Genomic DNA, 16,641 nt, shown 5'->3' with positions numbered 1-16,641 from the left:
AATTACCCAGGTGTGGTGGCGGGGACCTGTAATCCCAGCTACTCAGGAGGCTGAGGTGGGAGAATCGCATGAACCTGGGAGGCAGAAGTTGCAGTGAGCTGAGATTGCACCACTGCACTCCAGCCTGACTGACAGAGTGAGACTTCATCTTGAAAAAGTAAATAAATAAAAATTTAAAAAATAATAATAAAATTAAAAAATAAAAATGAAAATAATTGAATCACCCAGAGGTCACTCTAAAGCAATAGTTAGATGCTCTCAGGAGGACTTGCCCCCCAACACTGGTGCTGAAATACACCTGGAGCAGGGGCTCCTCTTACCTTATGCCGGGGGTCAGGTGTGGGGGGTGCTCTGCTATAAGTCTCTGCACCTGCTCCCTGGAGGGCTGGATGAGGGCTAAGCGTTCTGTGAGAGCAGCTTTGAAAGGCACTGCCCCGCCCATGGCTCGCCGTGTCCTAGGAGGGAGACCCAACAGTCAGGCCAGCCAGGTTCGATGTCCTCGAGGTTAACATGCCTTACTGCTCTGGGTCTGCACAACATCCACCAAAAGGAAGATGCTACGAAGAGCCCCACTGTACAACAGACAGGCTTTGCTGCAATGGGAGCAAGGCCTTGGAATAAATTTTCGAAGGACTGCTTGAATATAACATTAACAGGCCGGGCGCAGTGGCTCACGCCTGTAATCCCAGCACTTTGGGAGGCTGAGGCGGGCGGATCACCTGAGGGTGGAAGTTCAAGACTAGCCAGACCAACATGGAGAGACACCGTGTCTACTAAAAATACAAAAGTAGCCAGGCATGGTGGCGCATGCCTGTAATCCCAGCTACTCAGGAGGCAGAGGCAGGAGAATCGCTTGAACCCGGAGGTGGAGGTTGCGGTGAGCCGAGATCACGCCACTGCACTCCAGCCGGGGCAACAAGAGTGAAACTGTCTCAGAAAAAAAAGAAAAGAAAAAGAAAATAATATTAAGAGGCCAGTGTGCAGTGACTCATGCCTATAATTCCAAACACTTTGGGAAGCTGAGGTGGGCAGATCATCTGAAGCCAGGAGCTTGAGACCCGCCTGGCCAACATGGCAAAACCCCATCTCTACTAAAAAAATGCAAAAATTCAATGGGCCTGGGGATGCGCGTCTGTAATCCCAGCTACTTGGGAGGCTGAGGCAGGAAAATTGCTGGAATCCGGGAGGCAGAGGTTGCAGTGAACCGAGATTGTGTTACTGCACTCCAGCCTGGGCGACAGAATGAGACTCCGTCTCGAAAAAAAAAAAAATGACATAGTGCATGACTGGGGGACTGGGACTGCAGAGGGAGGTGCCCAGCTGCAGGGCGGGAGGGCAGGAGGGAGGGAGTGGCTCTGCTCCAGGATCCACCAAGAGACTCTGAACCTTTATAGGGAACCACTAAGGCCACACTTTAAACCATGACACAAAGCCACTGGACACCTGGGTCCCGCCCCTCAGGCCACCTTCTTTGGTTAGTGGTGGTCATCATTCCCCTGATCAAGCTAAGAACATATCTTATCCATGTTTGTTTGCTATAAATATTTATATAAACGAATGAATATGTCAAATTAAACTCTAAGGGATGAAAGAAAAAGCCTAGTGCTCATGTTCCATAGCCAGGGTCTAGCACTTCATCCAAAACAGTCACTCTTTAGAAAGTCTTTATCATTTCATAAAGTGGATAAATGCTATCCCTACATTTCTGACACCACGTCCTCAACGCCACAGATTTTGGCTAGCTCGTCGATTCCTTCTTCTCTGATGACCGTGCTGTCAACATCAAAACATACAGCATCTGCTGAGTAGAACAGCTTCCTTAGCTCTGAGTGGGAGACCATTGTTGGAAGAATTTTCCTCCTACAAGAAAAAAAGATAAATACATTTAAAGACATCAAATACAATTATGAAAAGATCCCACCTTGCCTACTAAGCCGATCTAATTTGTGTCGAAGTCAGTGCAGGCCACATAAGAGTGTACTCACGGATTCATTTGTTTTTCCTTTTTGTTTACTTCCCACACTACACCAATTTCTTCTTTCTTTTTTTTTTTTTTTTTTTTTTTTTGGTGGAGTCTTACTCTGTTGTCCAGGCTGGAGGGCAGTGGTACGATCTCGGCTTACTGTAACCTCCACCTCTCGGGTTCAAATGATTCTTGTGCCTCAGCCTCCTGAGTAGCTCAAATACCTGTGCCTCCTTGAAGCCTTCTTTTCTTTTAGTTATATATATATACACACACACACACACACACATATATATATAAATTTTGACCTAATTGTAGCAAGGAAGCAAGCATTAAAGCAGAGGTGTGCATAAGGCTCTATGGGCACATAGGAAAAATGTTTTGCCTTATCTATGAAATAGGGCTTCAGACTGGGCACAGTGGCTCATCCCTGTAATCCCAGTACTTTGGGAGGCTAAGGCAGGAGGAGGATTGCTTGAGGCCAGGAGTTCAAGACCAGTGTGGGCAACATAGATCAAGTCTCTACTAAAAATAATAATACAAAAAATTAGCTGGGCGTGGTGGTACACGCCTGTAATCCCAGCTACTTGGGACACTGAGGCAGGAGAATCACTTGAACCCAGGAGGTGGAGCTGTAGTGAGCTGAGATCATGCCACTGCACTCCAGCCTGGGCAACAGAGCAAGACCCTGATTCTAACTAAAAGGAAAAAAAAGACGGCTTCAAGGAGGCACAGGTATTTGAGCTGAATCTGACAGGTAAGTGGCCCTCTGAGTGGGCTGTCAAAGGGCAGGGCATCAATTTGGCAAGTGCTGGGAGGAGAGGAAGGGAGGCAGAGACAAGGAGAGAGGCTTGTGATGGCAGAGGGAAGAGCATGAGCAAAGACAAGGAGGAGGAAGCAGATGACCTGCTGGAAGCTATCCCATGGCTTGGCCCAGGGGCCTGGCAGTGCATCAGGAGTTCAGACTAAGAGGTTGCTAGGGCCAGGCTAAGGAGTTTAGACTTTAACTTCCAGATACTGGGAAAGGCTTTAAGCCTCAGAAGAAAGGTCAGAGCTAAATATAACAGCTTAACATACATAACATTGCCAATGTAGAGGTGCTAGTTGAAGACGTGGTCTGATTAAAGTCCAGGGAGAGGCTGGGCGTAGTGGCTCATACTTGTAATCCCAGCACTCTGGGAGGCTGAGGCGGGAGGATCACATGAGGCCAGGAGTTCAAGACCAGCCTGGCCAACATGGCAAAACCCCAGCTGTACTAAAAAAAAATAAAAATTAGCCGGGCAGGATGGCGTGCATCTGTAGTCCCAGCTACTCAGGAGGCTGAGGCAGGAGAATCTCTTAAACCTGGGAGGTGGAGACTGCAGTGAGCCAAGATCACACCACTGCACCAGGATGGGGCCACAGAGTAAGACCCTGTCTCAAGAAAATAAAAAATCATAAAAATAAAGTCCAGGGAGAATAGAAAGAGGGAGAAGAGAAGAGTTCTAAGGACAGAGCCTGCAGGACCACCACCTTTACGTCCTGACTTGAGTCTGGGAAAGAGAAGGGGAAAATGGTGAAGGTACAGGAAGAAACTCTGGGAAGCATACTGCTGTACAAGCTGCAGAGGACAGAGAGTCAAAACGAATTTTTATTTATTTATTTATTTTTTGAGACAAGTTCTCACTCTGTCACCCAGACTGGAGTGCAGTGGTACAATCATGGCTCACTGCAGCCTCCAACTCCAGGGCTCAAGCGATCCTCCTGCCTCAGCCTCCCAAGTAGCTGGGACTACAGGTGCACACCACTATGCCTGGCTAATTTAAAAATTTTTTTTTGAAGAGATGAGGGTCTTGCTATGTTGCCCAGACTGGTCTTCAACTCCTGGACTCAAGCAATCCTCCCACCTAGGTCTCCCAAAGTGCTGGGATTACAGGCATGAACCCCCATGCCTGGCCTTTATTTTTTATAAAATCTTTGGACTAGACTTAGGGCGAAAGGGATCCTCAAGATTGCCTAGACCAGCCTCCCATCAGAGACTAATATGTCAAATACAAGGCTACACAGATGATGTAAGTAATCTATATTTAGAAAAGACTGTGGTTAAAAACAGACTCAAAGCAGCTGACCAACCCACTGCTCAAATGATTTCCAACCAATGCAGTTGGCAGAATAATGCCATTTAAAGTTGACCTGGGGAAAAAAGTCTTTTAAGTCAGGGGTCAGCAAACTATGGCTTGTAGGCCAAATCCACCCTGCCACCTGGTTTTGTATGGCTCACAAGAAAGAATGATTTTTACATTTTATTTTACTTTACTTTTTTTGAGACAGGATCTCATTCTGTCACCCAGGCTGGAGTGCAGTGGTGCCATCATAGCTCACTGCAGCCTCAAACTCCTGGGCTCAAGTGATCCTTCCATCTTGGCCTCTTGAGTAGCTGGGACTACAGGTGTGAGCTACCATGCCCAGCTGATTTTTACATTTTAAACAGTTGAAAAAAAAAAATCAAAAGAAGAAGAATATTTTTTGACACGTAAAAACTAATGAAATTCAAATTTCAGGCTGGCTGCAGTGGCTCACGCCTGTAATCCTAGCAGTGTGGGAGGCTGAGGTGGGAGGATTACTTGAAGCCAGGAGTTCAACACCTATCTGGGCAACATACCAAGACTCCATCTCTACAAAAGTATTTTTATAATTAGCCAGGTGTAGTGGCATGCGCCTATAGACCTAGCTACTCAGGAGGGTGAGGCAGAAGGATTGCTTGAGCATAGGGGTTTGAGGCTGCAGTGAGCTACGACCATGAAATTGCACTCTAGCCTGGGTGACAGAGTGAGATGAGACCCTGTCTCAAAAGTAATAATAATAAGTAAAAATGAAATTCAAATTTCAGTGTCTATTAATAAATCCTTTTTTTCTTTTTTTTGAGAAGGAGTCTCGCTCTGTCACCCAGGCTGCAGTGCAGTGGCACAATCTTGACTCACTGCAACCTCTGCCTCCCAGGTTTAAGTAATTCTCCTGCCTCAGCCTCCCAAGTAGCTGGGATTATAGGCACATGCCACCACGCCCAGTTAATTTTTATATTTTTAGTAGAGATGGGGTTTCACCATGTTGGCCAGTCTGGTCTCGAACTCCTGACCTCAAATGATCCTCCTGCCTCAGCCTCCCAAAGAGCTGGGATTATAGGCGTGAGCCACTGTACCCTACCAGAGCCACTGCACCCAGCCATTAACATAATATCTTTATTACACACTTTATGTCCTCATGATCTGGCTCCCATGCCTATGTATTTTACCAATCTCATTCCCCACAAATACACATACACACACACATTTTTACACACACACATTATTCACACACACGCGCACACACATACACACACACTTTTTTTTATTTTGAGTTAGGGCCTCACTCTGTCACCAAGGCTGGAGTGCAGTGGTGCGATCTCAGCTCACTGCAACCTCTGCCTCCCTGGCTCAAGCAATTCTCCTACTTCAGCCTCCTGAGCATTAGGGACTACAGACAGGCACGATGCCTGGCTAATTTTTGGTATTTTTAGTAGAGATGGTGTTTTGCCATGTTGCCCAGGGTGGTCTCAAACTTTTGGGCTAAAATGATCCATGAGACTCGGCCTCCCAAAGTGCTGGGACTACAGGCGTGAGCAACCGCACCTGGTCAAACACACAATTTATGGCTCAAGGAATACTAAGGACTTTTTTTTTTTTTTTTTTTTTTTTGAGATGGAGTCTTGCTCTGTCACGCAGGCTGGAGTATAGTGCAGTGGCACAATCTCGGCTCACTGCAACCTCCCCCTCCCAGGTTCAAGCAATTATCCTCCCTCAGCATCCTGAGTAGTTGAGACTACAGGTGCGTGCCACCATATCCAGCTAATTTTTGTATTTTGAGTAGAGACAGGGTTTCACCATGTTGCCCAAGCTGGTCTTGAACTCCTGACCTCAGGCGATCCGCCTGTCTTGGCCTCCCAAAGTGCTGGGATTATAGGCATGAGCCACTGCACCCGGCCTATGTCATGTGTTTTGATTCCTCTACACCCTTTCAAATGTTGCTCCTCTGCCTGGAATCACCATATCCCCCATGTCATGAAGAAAGTCCTACTTCTTCATGGTGCAGAACAAGTGGCCTCCCCTATACCACATTATTTCCTCCCCATCAACCCAGAAAATCAGTCAATCACTCCAGTTGAATTATCTTCTATCACTGCACCCAGCACTCAATAGGTGTTAAATATTTCATGAATTAAATATTTTATGAATTAAATAGAGTGGAACCTAAGCAGTTATTAAAAACTGAACAAGGGGTCGGCTGCAGTGGCTCACACTTGTAAGCCCAGCACTTTGGGAGGCCGAGGCAGGAGGATCACTTGAGGTCAGGAGTTTGAGACCAGCCTGGCCAACATGGTGAAACCCCATCTCTACTAAAAATACAAAAATTAGCCAGCCATGGTGGCAGGCACCTGTAATCCAAGCTACTTGGGAAGCAGAGGCGGGAGAATCGCTTGAATACAGGAGAATCTCTTGAACCTGGGAGGTAGAGAGGTGGAGACTGCATTGAGCCGAGATCGCACCACTGCACCACTGCACTGCACTGCAGCCTGGGTGACAGACTGAGACTCCATTTCAAAAAAAAACTCAACAAGGGCCAGCATGGTGGCTGACACCTGTAATCCCAGGACTTTGGGAGGCCAAGACAGGTGGATTGCTTAAGGCTAGGAGTTTGAGACCAGCCTGGCCAACATGGTGAAACCCTGTCTCTATAAAAAAAAAAAAGATAAAAAATAAAAAGAAACCAGTCATTTGGCTTTGGTCCAGCAGGAATCAAGCTAATTCATACTACATGACCAGGCAGGGTCGCTGTAAAGACCTTGAAGTCAGCAGGTCTATTGGCAGAGAAGCAGCACTTACTGTAGCACAATTCCACTAAGAATGGAGAATGAACCATAGGTGAGTGAAGAGGAAGCCAGAAACAGACAAATGGTTTAAGAGGAGCTAAAATAAATGGGACAAGCTAAAGGACTTTTTAAGAAGGTACATGAGAAGGCCGGGCGCTGTGGCTCATGCCTATAATCCCAGCACTTTGGGAGGCTGAGCTGGGTGGATCACCTCAGGTCGAGAGTTCAAGACCAGCCTGACCAACAGGGAGAAACCCCGTCTCTACTGAAAATACAAAATTAGCCGGATGTGGTACCATATGCCTATCATCCCAGCTACTCAGGAGGCTGAGGCAAGAGAATCGCTTGAACCTGGGAGGCAGAGGTTGCGGTGAGCCGAGCTTGCGCTATCGCACTCCAGCCTGGGCAACAAGAGTGAAACTCCGTCTCCAAAAAAGAAGATGCATGAGGCAACACACCATAACTAAGAATGGGCAATGCTCTTGAGAACGACTGACAGGCACCAGAACCTCAAAGCCAGTCCCCAGGAACCCTGACACCCTGACACAAGACCCAAAGAGGAATGCATAATGCATGGGCGCCATCCTCAAGAGGCTTCCAGTCTTGTCGAAATGATCAGACAAATAATCACTGGTCACGTTTGAAAAACCAGTGACTTTGGCCAGGAGCGGTGGCTCACACCTGTAATCCCAGCACTTTGGGAGGCCAAGGCGGGTGAATCATGAGGTCAGAAGTTTGAGACCAGCCTGGCCAACATGGTGAAACTCCGTCTCTACTAAAAGTACAAAAATTAGTTGGGCACCTCTAATTCCAGCTACTTAGGAGGCCAAGGCAGGAGAATCGCTTGAACCCGGGAGGTGGAGGTTGCAGTGAGCTGAGATCCCACCACTGCACTCTAGCCTGAGCGACAAGAGCAAGACTCCATCTGCAAAAAAAAAAAGGCAAACCAGGTACTTGAACCTCTTTCCAACCAATGACACTTTAATGAGATTGGCTGGGCGCAGTGGCTCACACTTGTAATAATCCCAGCAGGATCATTTGAGCCCAGGAGTTTGAGATCAGTTCTTGAGAACATAGCAAGATTCCTTCTCTTAAAAAAAAAAAAAAAAGAAAGAAAAATTGGTGGGGCATGGTGGTGCATGCCTGTGGTCCCAGATACTCAAGAGCCTGAGGCGGGAGGATGGTTTGAACCCAGGAGTTCAAGGGTGCAGTGAGCCGAGATCAGGCCACAGCACTCCAGCTGGGTGACAGAGTGAGACCGTGTCTCAAAAAAAAAAAGCGAGACCATCAGCCTTGAGTTTGAAAGGAAATGTACATTTCCTCCACTAAAAGTGAGAACTGATTTACACATCCCCAGCTGACCACTAGGCCTGATTTACAGCTCAGAATTGTTGACACCTGCCTCCTGGGTTGTAATGTGGTCCCAAGGAGAAAACAGAATATTTTTGGCTTTTTTTCAAGACAAAGTCTCACTCTGTCACTCACACTGGAGTGCCAATGGTATAATCATAGCTCACTGCAGCCTCAACCTCCTGGGCTGAAGTGATCCTCCCGCCTCAGCCTCCCGAGTAGCAGAGACTACAGGCACACACCACCACACCCAGCTATGTTATTATTATTAATATTTTTGTAGAGATGAGGTCTCACTATGTTACCCAGGCTGGTCCTGAATTCCTGGCCTCAAACGATCCTCCCATCCTGGCTCCCAAAGTGCTGGGATTATAAGCATGAGCCACAGTGCTGGCCAAAATAGAACGTTAAGAGACACACTTTACATTGAATTTACTTGGAAGGCTGATTCTTTTTCCACACCCTCGCTAGGAGAGCGAGCTGGATTTTAGGACCTTAACTCTGCCCCTGAAATGGTCAGGCCAGGGGAGATGGCCTTTACCTTTTGGATTACAAGAGTATCAACTCCCTCCCTGCTTGATTGAGCAGCAGAGCAAACTTGGCCACAGCTCCTTTTAGCTCTTCCCATCCTGCTCTGGAAAATGCTGTACCTCCCTGTACACTTCTGATTTCCTCCTTTATTTTTATTTTTACTTTTTTTGAGATGGGGTCTCACTCTGTTGCCCAGGCTGGAGTGCAGTGATGTGATCTCGGCTCACTACAACCTCCGCCTCTCGGGTTCAAGCGATTCTCCTGCCTCCCGAGTAGCTGGGATTACAGGCGCCTGCCACCACGCCTGGCTAATTCTTTTGTATTTTTAGTAGAGACAGGGTTTCACCATGTTGGCCAGGCCGGTCTCAAACTCCTGACCTCAAGTGATCCACCTGCCTCAGCCTCCCAAAGTGCTAGAATGACAGGTGTGAGCCACCACGCCTGGCCAATTTCCTCCTCTTTTCATTGTCTCCACCAGGAGTGACTCGCAATCCATGTGTATTTAAAATTCTCGTGGCTATAGGGCAAAAAATCTGCTGAATAATGTCAGTTGCTTCAAAGTAAATTGTGTACATTAGAATTCCACACACAGAAAAATCATTGCCGGAGAATGGACTCTGGATTCTTCATATTTGGCTCTAACAGGGACGGAGAGGGCAGGGCCAGGGGTAGAAGACATCCCGTTGGGAAGGTCTATTCTCAGATTCTCAGACACAGCGGCTCCCAGGCCCCATCCGGACCACTGCCTTCTGCAGCTCAGAACAGAACTTCTGCCTGGCTGGCCCCAGCTAGTTCATCTGGGGCAAGCAAAGGACCAACTGATTTAAAAACAAAACAAAAAAGTCACTGCTGACAAGGCCTTCTTGCCCCTAGTTCCAAAGTACAAAAGCAACCTTTCCTGCAGGACCAGGCTTCAGAGGCCTGATTTTGGATAAAAGGAAAAAAGCTCCTCGCCCAAACAAACGCTTTCCCAACTTCTCAATCTCTGTATCTTTCAACAGGCTTCTAAGATCACCTTACTTCCTTCACCTTGTTAGGACTGATGTCTTACCTTCATCTGTGTAAGAAAAAATAAAAGCCGGTACAGAGGTTGTGAAGGTCACACACAATTGCGAGAACCAAGCTTATTTGCTTTGGTAGTAGGGGTAAATTTGTTCAGGTTCAGGGGCATTGAAAGAGTACACAGTATAGCTGGGCATAGTGGCACGTGCGTGTAATTCCAGCTACTGGGGAGGCTAAGGCAGGAGAATTGCTTGAACCTGGGAGGCAGAGGTTGCAGTGAGCCGAGATTGTGCCACACTGCACTCCAGCCTGGGCGACAGAGCGAGACTCCATCTCAAAAAAAAAAAGAGTACACAGTAGATTCTGAAAAGCTTCTGAATCAGAGGAGAGTCAAACAGGTTCCCTGTAACAAGGGCTGGGATCCCCAGCACATGCACTTACACTATATTTTATTTTATCTTTTGTTTAGAGAGGGAGTCTTGCTCTGTCACCCAGGCTGGAGTGCAGTGGTATGATTTCAGTTCACTGCACTCTCTGCCTCCCGGGTTCAAGTGATTCTCTTGCCTCAGCCTCCCGAATAGCTGGGATCAGAAGCGTGTGCCACCACACCCAGGTAATTTTTGTATTTTTGGTACAGACGGGGTTTCACCATGTTGGGCAGGCTGGTCTTGAACTCCTGACCTCAGGTGATCTGCTCACCTAGGCCTCCTAAAGTGTGGGGATTACAGGTGTGAGCCACCATGCCCAGCCTTATGCTATATTTTACGATAAAAAAAAAAAAAAAAAGCCAGCACAGCCATAAAAAAGAATGACATCATGTCTTTTGCTGCAACATGGATACAGCTGGAGGCCGTTATCCTAAGTGAATTAGCGCAGGAACAGAAAACCAAATACCACATGTTCTCACTTATAAGTGGGAGCTAAACTGGGTACATGTGGATACAAAGACGGAAAAAACACAGTAATGGCCAGGTGCAGTGGCTCACACCTGTAATCCCAGCACTTTGGGAGGCCGAGGCGGGCAACTCACTTGAGATCAGGAGTTCGAGACCAGCCTGGCCAACATGGTGAAACCCTGTCCCTACTAAATATACAAAAATTAGCCAGGCATGGTGGTGGGCACCTGTAATCCCAGCTACTCAGGAGGCTGAGGCAGGAGAATCACTTGACCCCGGGAGGTGGAGGTTGCAGTGAGCCAAGATCACACCATTGTGCTCCAGTCTGGGCGACAGAGCGAGACTGTGTAAAAACAAAAAAACAAACAAAAAAGGGATACTGAGGACTACAAGAAGGCAGGGGAAGAAGGGCATGGATTGAGAAACTACCTACTGGGTACCGTGCTCAAACCCTGGGTGAGGGGATCAATCATACCCCAAACCTCAGCATCATGTGATATACCCATGTAACAAACCTGCACATGTACTCCTTGAAGCTAAAATAAAAGTTGACCCGGCCGGGTGCGGTGGCTCAAGCCTGTAATCCCAGCACTTTGGGAGGCCGAGACGGGCGGATCACGAAGTCAGGAGATCGAGACCATCCTGGCTAACACGGTGAAACCCCGTCTCTACTAAAAAAAATACAAAAAACTAGCCGGGCGAGGTGGCGGGCGCCTGTAGTCCCAGCTACTCGGGAGGCTGAGGCAGGAGAATGGCGTAAACCCGGGTGGCGGAGCTTGCAGTGAGCTGAGATCCAGCTACTGCACTCCAGCCTGGGCGACAGAGCGAGACTCCATCTCAAAAAAAATAAAAAATAAAAATAAATAAATAAATAAAATAAAAGTTGAAATGATATATAATATAACCAGCTATTCCGGGAAGCTGAGATCTTCTGCATGCCACATAGTTGACATCAATTTTTAAAATTCAGGTCAGGAGTAATCCAGCACTTTGGGAGGCCGAGGCGGGTGGGTGGATGACCTGAGGTCGGGAGTTCAAGACCAGCCTGGCCAACATGGCGAAACCCTGTCTCTACTAACCATACAAAAATTAGCCAGGTGTGGTGGCCCGCACCTGTAATCCCAGGTACTCAGGAGGCTGAGACAGGAGAATCACTTGAACCCAGGAGGTGGAGGTTGCAGTAAGCCAAGATTGCGCCACTGTACTACTCCAGCCCAGGTGACAGAGCAAGACTCTGTCTCAAGAAAGAGTGAACTGCTAGCAAATAGACAAACATTTAACAGTTCAATGCATAAAAAACATTACAATGACAGCAAAAAAACAAAACCAAGAAAAGGCAAATCGGACTCACGTGTCTCCAGTGCTAGATTTCTAGTAGACCACACTCTTCTCTTCCTATTCCTTCCCTAGATAAAAATGCAGAACAAAGTTCTGACTACAGATTTCTTCAAGAAAGACCTGTGGATTCTGCAAGAGCAAGAGCCTAGAAAGAGAGAATGAGGAAATGAACATCGTAGTCCACACACAAAACAGGAAAGAGGGAGACTGGCTTCACTCTCTCCTGGTACGACTGGCACAAAAACGGGTCAGAGGCAAAATTTCCTAAGACTGCTTCCTCTGCGAAATGCTTTACTCCTACCCCCTTTAATCACTGTAGAGTCAACAAACTCTTTTCTATGGCTTCAATTCTGCAAGGTTCAGGTCTGACAGGAAATCACATATACCTGATTAGCAGGGTACAAAGGCAAGGGAGAGGGAAAGAGAATCTCTTGGGAGAACTAAATGCATAGACAAAGAATCAGACTTGGGCGGGTGCAGTGGCTGACGCCTGTAATCCCAGTACTTTGGGAGGCCAAGGCAGACGGGCCACTTGAGGTCAGGAGTTCGAGACCAGCCTGGCCAACATGGTAAAACCCCATCTCTACTAAAAATACAAAAATTAGCCTGCTGGTAACAGTGTGTGCCTGTAATCCCAGCTATTTGAAAGGCTGAGGCAGGAGAATCGCTTGAACCCAGCGGGTTCAGAGGCTGCAGTGAGCCAAGATCATACCATTTCACTCCAGCCTAAGAGACTCTGTCTCAAAAAAAAAAAAAAAAAAATTAGCCAGGTATGGTGGCACATGCCTGTGGTCCCAGCTACTCGAGAGGCTGAGGCAGGAGAACTGCTTAATAAACCCCAGAAGCAGAGTTTGCAGAGAGCCAAGATCGTGCCTCTGCACTCTAGCCTGGGTGACAGAGCGAGACTCCATCTCAAAATAAATAAATAAATAAATAAACAAACAATAAATAAATATAATGAGGGGACAGAGACAACAGCCTTCCAAGATGAATCAGAGAAAGGATCTGCTGCCCAATTACAAGGGAGCAAAGACAACAGGGGTGTGTGTGTGTGTATATGTGTGTGTGTGTGTGTCTCTGAGACAGGGTCTTGCTCTATTGTCCAGGCTGGAATACAGCCAAGCAATCATAGCTTACTGCATCCTAGAACTCCTGGGCTTAAGCAATTACCCTGCCTCAGCCTCCTGAGTAGCAGGGACTACAGATGCACACCACCATGCCCAGCTAATTTTTCATTTTTTGTAGAAACAGGGTCTCGCTATGTTGCCCAGGCTGACCTTGAACCCATGGCCTCAAGGGATCCTCCCACATCGGCCTCCCAAAGTGTTGAGATGACAGCTGTGAGCCACCACACTGGGCCTGCAGTTTCTTATAAACATATACTTACCATAAGACCCAGCAAGGCCGGGCACGGTGACTCATGCCTGTAATCCCAGCACTTTGGGAGGCCAAGGTGGGCGGATCACCTGATGTCAAAAGTTTGAATCCAGCCTGACCAACATGGTGAAACCCTGTCTCTACTAAAAATACAAAATTAGCTGGGCCGCCATGCTGGTAATCCCAGCTACTAGGGAGACTGAGGCAGGAGAATTGCTTGAACCCTGAAGGCGGAGGTTGCAGTGAGCTGAGATCGCGCCACTGCACTCCAGCCTGGGTAACAAGAGCTAAATTCCGTCTCAAAATAAATAAATAAATAAATAATTATACTGATGGAAAGGAGCCAGACACAAGAGCACATAGTGTATGGTTTCAGTTATATGAAACACTAGAGGCTGGGCACGGTGGCTCATGCCTGTAATCCCAGCACTTTGGGAGGCCAAGGTGGGTGGATCACGAGGTCAGGAGTTTGAGACCAGCCTGGCCAATATGGTGAAACCCCGTCTTTACTAAAAATACAAAAAAATTATCCAGGCGTGCTGGCGGGCACCTGTAGTCCCAGCTACTCGGGAGGTTGAGGCAGGAGGATCTCTTGAACCCAGGAGGCAGAGGTTGCAGAGAGCTGAGATTGCACCATTGCACTCCAGCCTGGGTGACAGAGCGAGAATTGGTCTCAAAAAAAAAAAAAAGAAAAAAAAAAAGAAGAAACACTAGAAAATACAAATGCTATAATGACAAAGATCAGATCAGTAGGGCTAGGAGTTGGGACAAGGGGCTGACTGGAAAGAGGCCCTAGGAAACTTATGGGTGATGGAAATGTTATTGTGGTGATAATTACAAGCATGAATAAATTTGTCAAAATTCATCAAAATGTGCACTTAAAGAGTGCATTTTATTGCATTTAATTATATATCAATAAAACACTGGTTTTAAAAAAGTCTCTCATGGGAGGCTGGTCTAGGCAACCTTGAGGATCCCTTTAACCCTAGTCCAAGGATTTTCTAAAAAATAAAAAAGGCCGGGCGTGGTGGCTCACGCCTGTAATCCCAGCACCATTTGGGAGGCCAAGATGGGCTTTTCACAAGGTCAGGAGATTGGGACCATCCTGACTAACATGGTGAAACCCCGTCTCTACTAAAAATACAAAAAAAAAAATTAGTCGGGCGTGGTACCAGGCACCTGTAGTCCCAGCTACTCGGGAGGCTGAGGCAGGAGAATGGCGTGAACCCAGGAGGCAGAGCTTGCAGTGAGTCAAGATCTCACCACTGCACTCTAGCCTGGGCAACAGAGCAAGACTCCGTCTCAAAAAAGAAAAAAGAAAAAAAGAAAAGGCTGGGCATGGGGACTCACACCTATAATCCCAGCACTTTGGGAGGCTGAGGAGGGAGGATCGCCTGAGCCCAGGAATTCCAGATCAGCCTGGGCAACATAGTGAAACGCCATCTCTACAAAAAATAAAGTAAATGAGCCAGGCATGGTGGTGCATACTTGTAGTCCCAGCTACTTGGGAGGCTGAGGCAGGAGGATCACTTGAGCTCAGGAGTTTGAGATTCCAATGAGCTATGATTGCACCCCGCTGCACTCTAGCCTGGGTGACCAAGTGAGACCCTGTCTCTTAAAAAAAAAAAAAAAAGAAAAGAAAAGAAGGAAGGAAAGGAAGGCATATATTAAATAATTTGAAAATTTTAAAAGTCCTGACTACTTTGTTTCACCAACATAAAAATGACAGGGCTATGGTCATGATATTGAAAACCTACCTGGCACTGTAATACAGAAATCTTGGATTTTATTATTTTCCTCCCTGATCCTCATTCCAATATCAGTCAATCAAATATTTAAAAAGTAATAATATGCAAATCATACATAAAGAAAATATAGTGGCCGGGTACAGTGGTCATGCTTGTAATCCCAGCTCTTTGGGAGGCGGAGGGTGGATCGCTTGAGGCCAGGAGTTTGAGACCAGCCTGGCTAACATGGTGAAACCCTGTCTCTACTAAAAATACAAAAATTAAAAAATTAGTTGGGCATAGTGGCGCACACCCATCTACTCGGGAGGCTGAGGCAGGAGAATCCTTTGAACCCTGTAGGCGGAGGTTGGAGTGAGCCGAGATCGCGCCACTGCACTCCAGCCTGGGCAACAGAATGAGACTCTGTCAAAAAAAAAAAAAAAAAAAAAAATTAAAAAAGAAAAGAAAATATAGTAAATATATTTAATGAATGAAAGCATGATTTATTTAATTCCCAACTTGACGTTGTATCATTATAACAATGTATCCGGTAAGTACTTATTTTAAAATTCTAATTCTAATGGGAAAGAAGACAAACTCAGACACTTCAACTCTGAGTTCGGGGATTGCCCCAATCTTGCACTGAGGGTGCTCCTGTGTGCAAGGGATTGCATCATTCATTCATGCTGTTTGGCAACATGCGGCTGCTGTAAGATTAGGCAAGTGAAGTTACCCAAAACATAAATCAATGAAAAGCAAGTCTGAAGATTCTAGGAAATGATCTGCCTACGCGATTAAGAAGAAATGTAGACTCAGAGAGGAAGCCTGGAAGAGGAAAAGGAAAGTCGGCAAAATCAGAAAGTTGGGTGCAGGGAAGGCACAAGCCAGGACTCACGCTATGTCCTGGGCCTCCGGGGCTCCTTTCGGCTGCAGGGGGCCAGCGCCGGCTCCAACGCTCAGGTGAGCAGTTCCCAGCGAGGTGAACTGTGCAGACTCAGGGCCTCCACTGAACGCTCTCTTGAAATCTGCTGATAAGCGGGGTGGCTTCTGATGAGTTCTGCAAGTGCTTCTGTAAACTGGAGACACCAGATCTCTGTTCTGCAAAGCCGGGCTGGAAGGACGCTTTGGCCCCGCCCCAGGGGAGGGGCTCCCCGAACCAGCCCTCTCCTCCTCCGGGGGCTCAGCGCCTGTAGTCCGAGAGGTGCACGGTGCGGAGTGAGCTTTTGCTTTTTCGCAAAGCCGCGCCCTGTGGCACCTCCGCTTTGCAGAGGAACAAATAAGCTCCTGGAACTTCAGAAGCTGCTCCGCGCTGCCGCCACTACCACTTAGGATAAGGGTAGGTGAGGGAAGCAAGGGACCGCTGCACTGATTTTGCAATTAATAAAACCCCGTCGGGGGGCCTCTTTTGAAATCCACGTTTGGCATTATGCGATTGCAGCACTGTAGGTCCCAAAAGAACTTCAAAGACTACTTATATTCTTTTTTTTTTTTGAAATGGAGTCTCTCTCGGTCGCCTGGGCTGGAATGCAGTGGCACGATCTCAGTTTACTGCAAGCTCCGCCTCCTGGGTTC

General features: G+C 47.2%; 1 protein-coding gene across 6 annotated transcripts in view; it reads right to left on the bottom strand.

The window, feature by feature from the left end:
• The window catches only part of PSPH (phosphoserine phosphatase), a 42,999-nt gene that overhangs the window by 8,836 nt on the left and 17,522 nt on the right, over positions 1–16,641 (bottom strand). For 2 of the 6 annotated variants that reach the window (XM_010380536.2, XM_010380538.2), the window contains exons 2-5: positions 15,965–16,145; positions 11,979–12,110; positions 1,702–1,860; positions 321–455 (exon numbers count right to left, since the gene is read on the bottom strand). In XM_010380536.2, coding sequence (XP_010378838.1) covers positions 321–455; positions 1,702–1,841 — 275 coding nt within the window. In that variant the 5' untranslated portion in view covers positions 1,842–1,860; positions 11,979–12,110; positions 15,965–16,145. Of the gene's footprint in view, positions 1–320; positions 456–1,701; positions 1,861–11,978; positions 12,111–15,099; positions 15,119–15,964; positions 16,257–16,641 lie in introns of those variants that run through there. The other 4 variants (XM_010380535.2, XM_010380540.2, XM_010380541.2 and 1 more) reach the window with 4 other exon arrangements.

Source organism: Rhinopithecus roxellana, chromosome 6 (assembly GCF_007565055.1).
Source record: "Rhinopithecus roxellana isolate Shanxi Qingling chromosome 6, ASM756505v1, whole genome shotgun sequence".
Taxonomy (NCBI): domain Eukaryota; kingdom Metazoa; phylum Chordata; class Mammalia; order Primates; family Cercopithecidae; genus Rhinopithecus; species Rhinopithecus roxellana.
The sequence above is the reverse complement of the archived record's forward strand: the minus strand, read 5'-3'. Positions and strand labels throughout refer to the sequence as shown.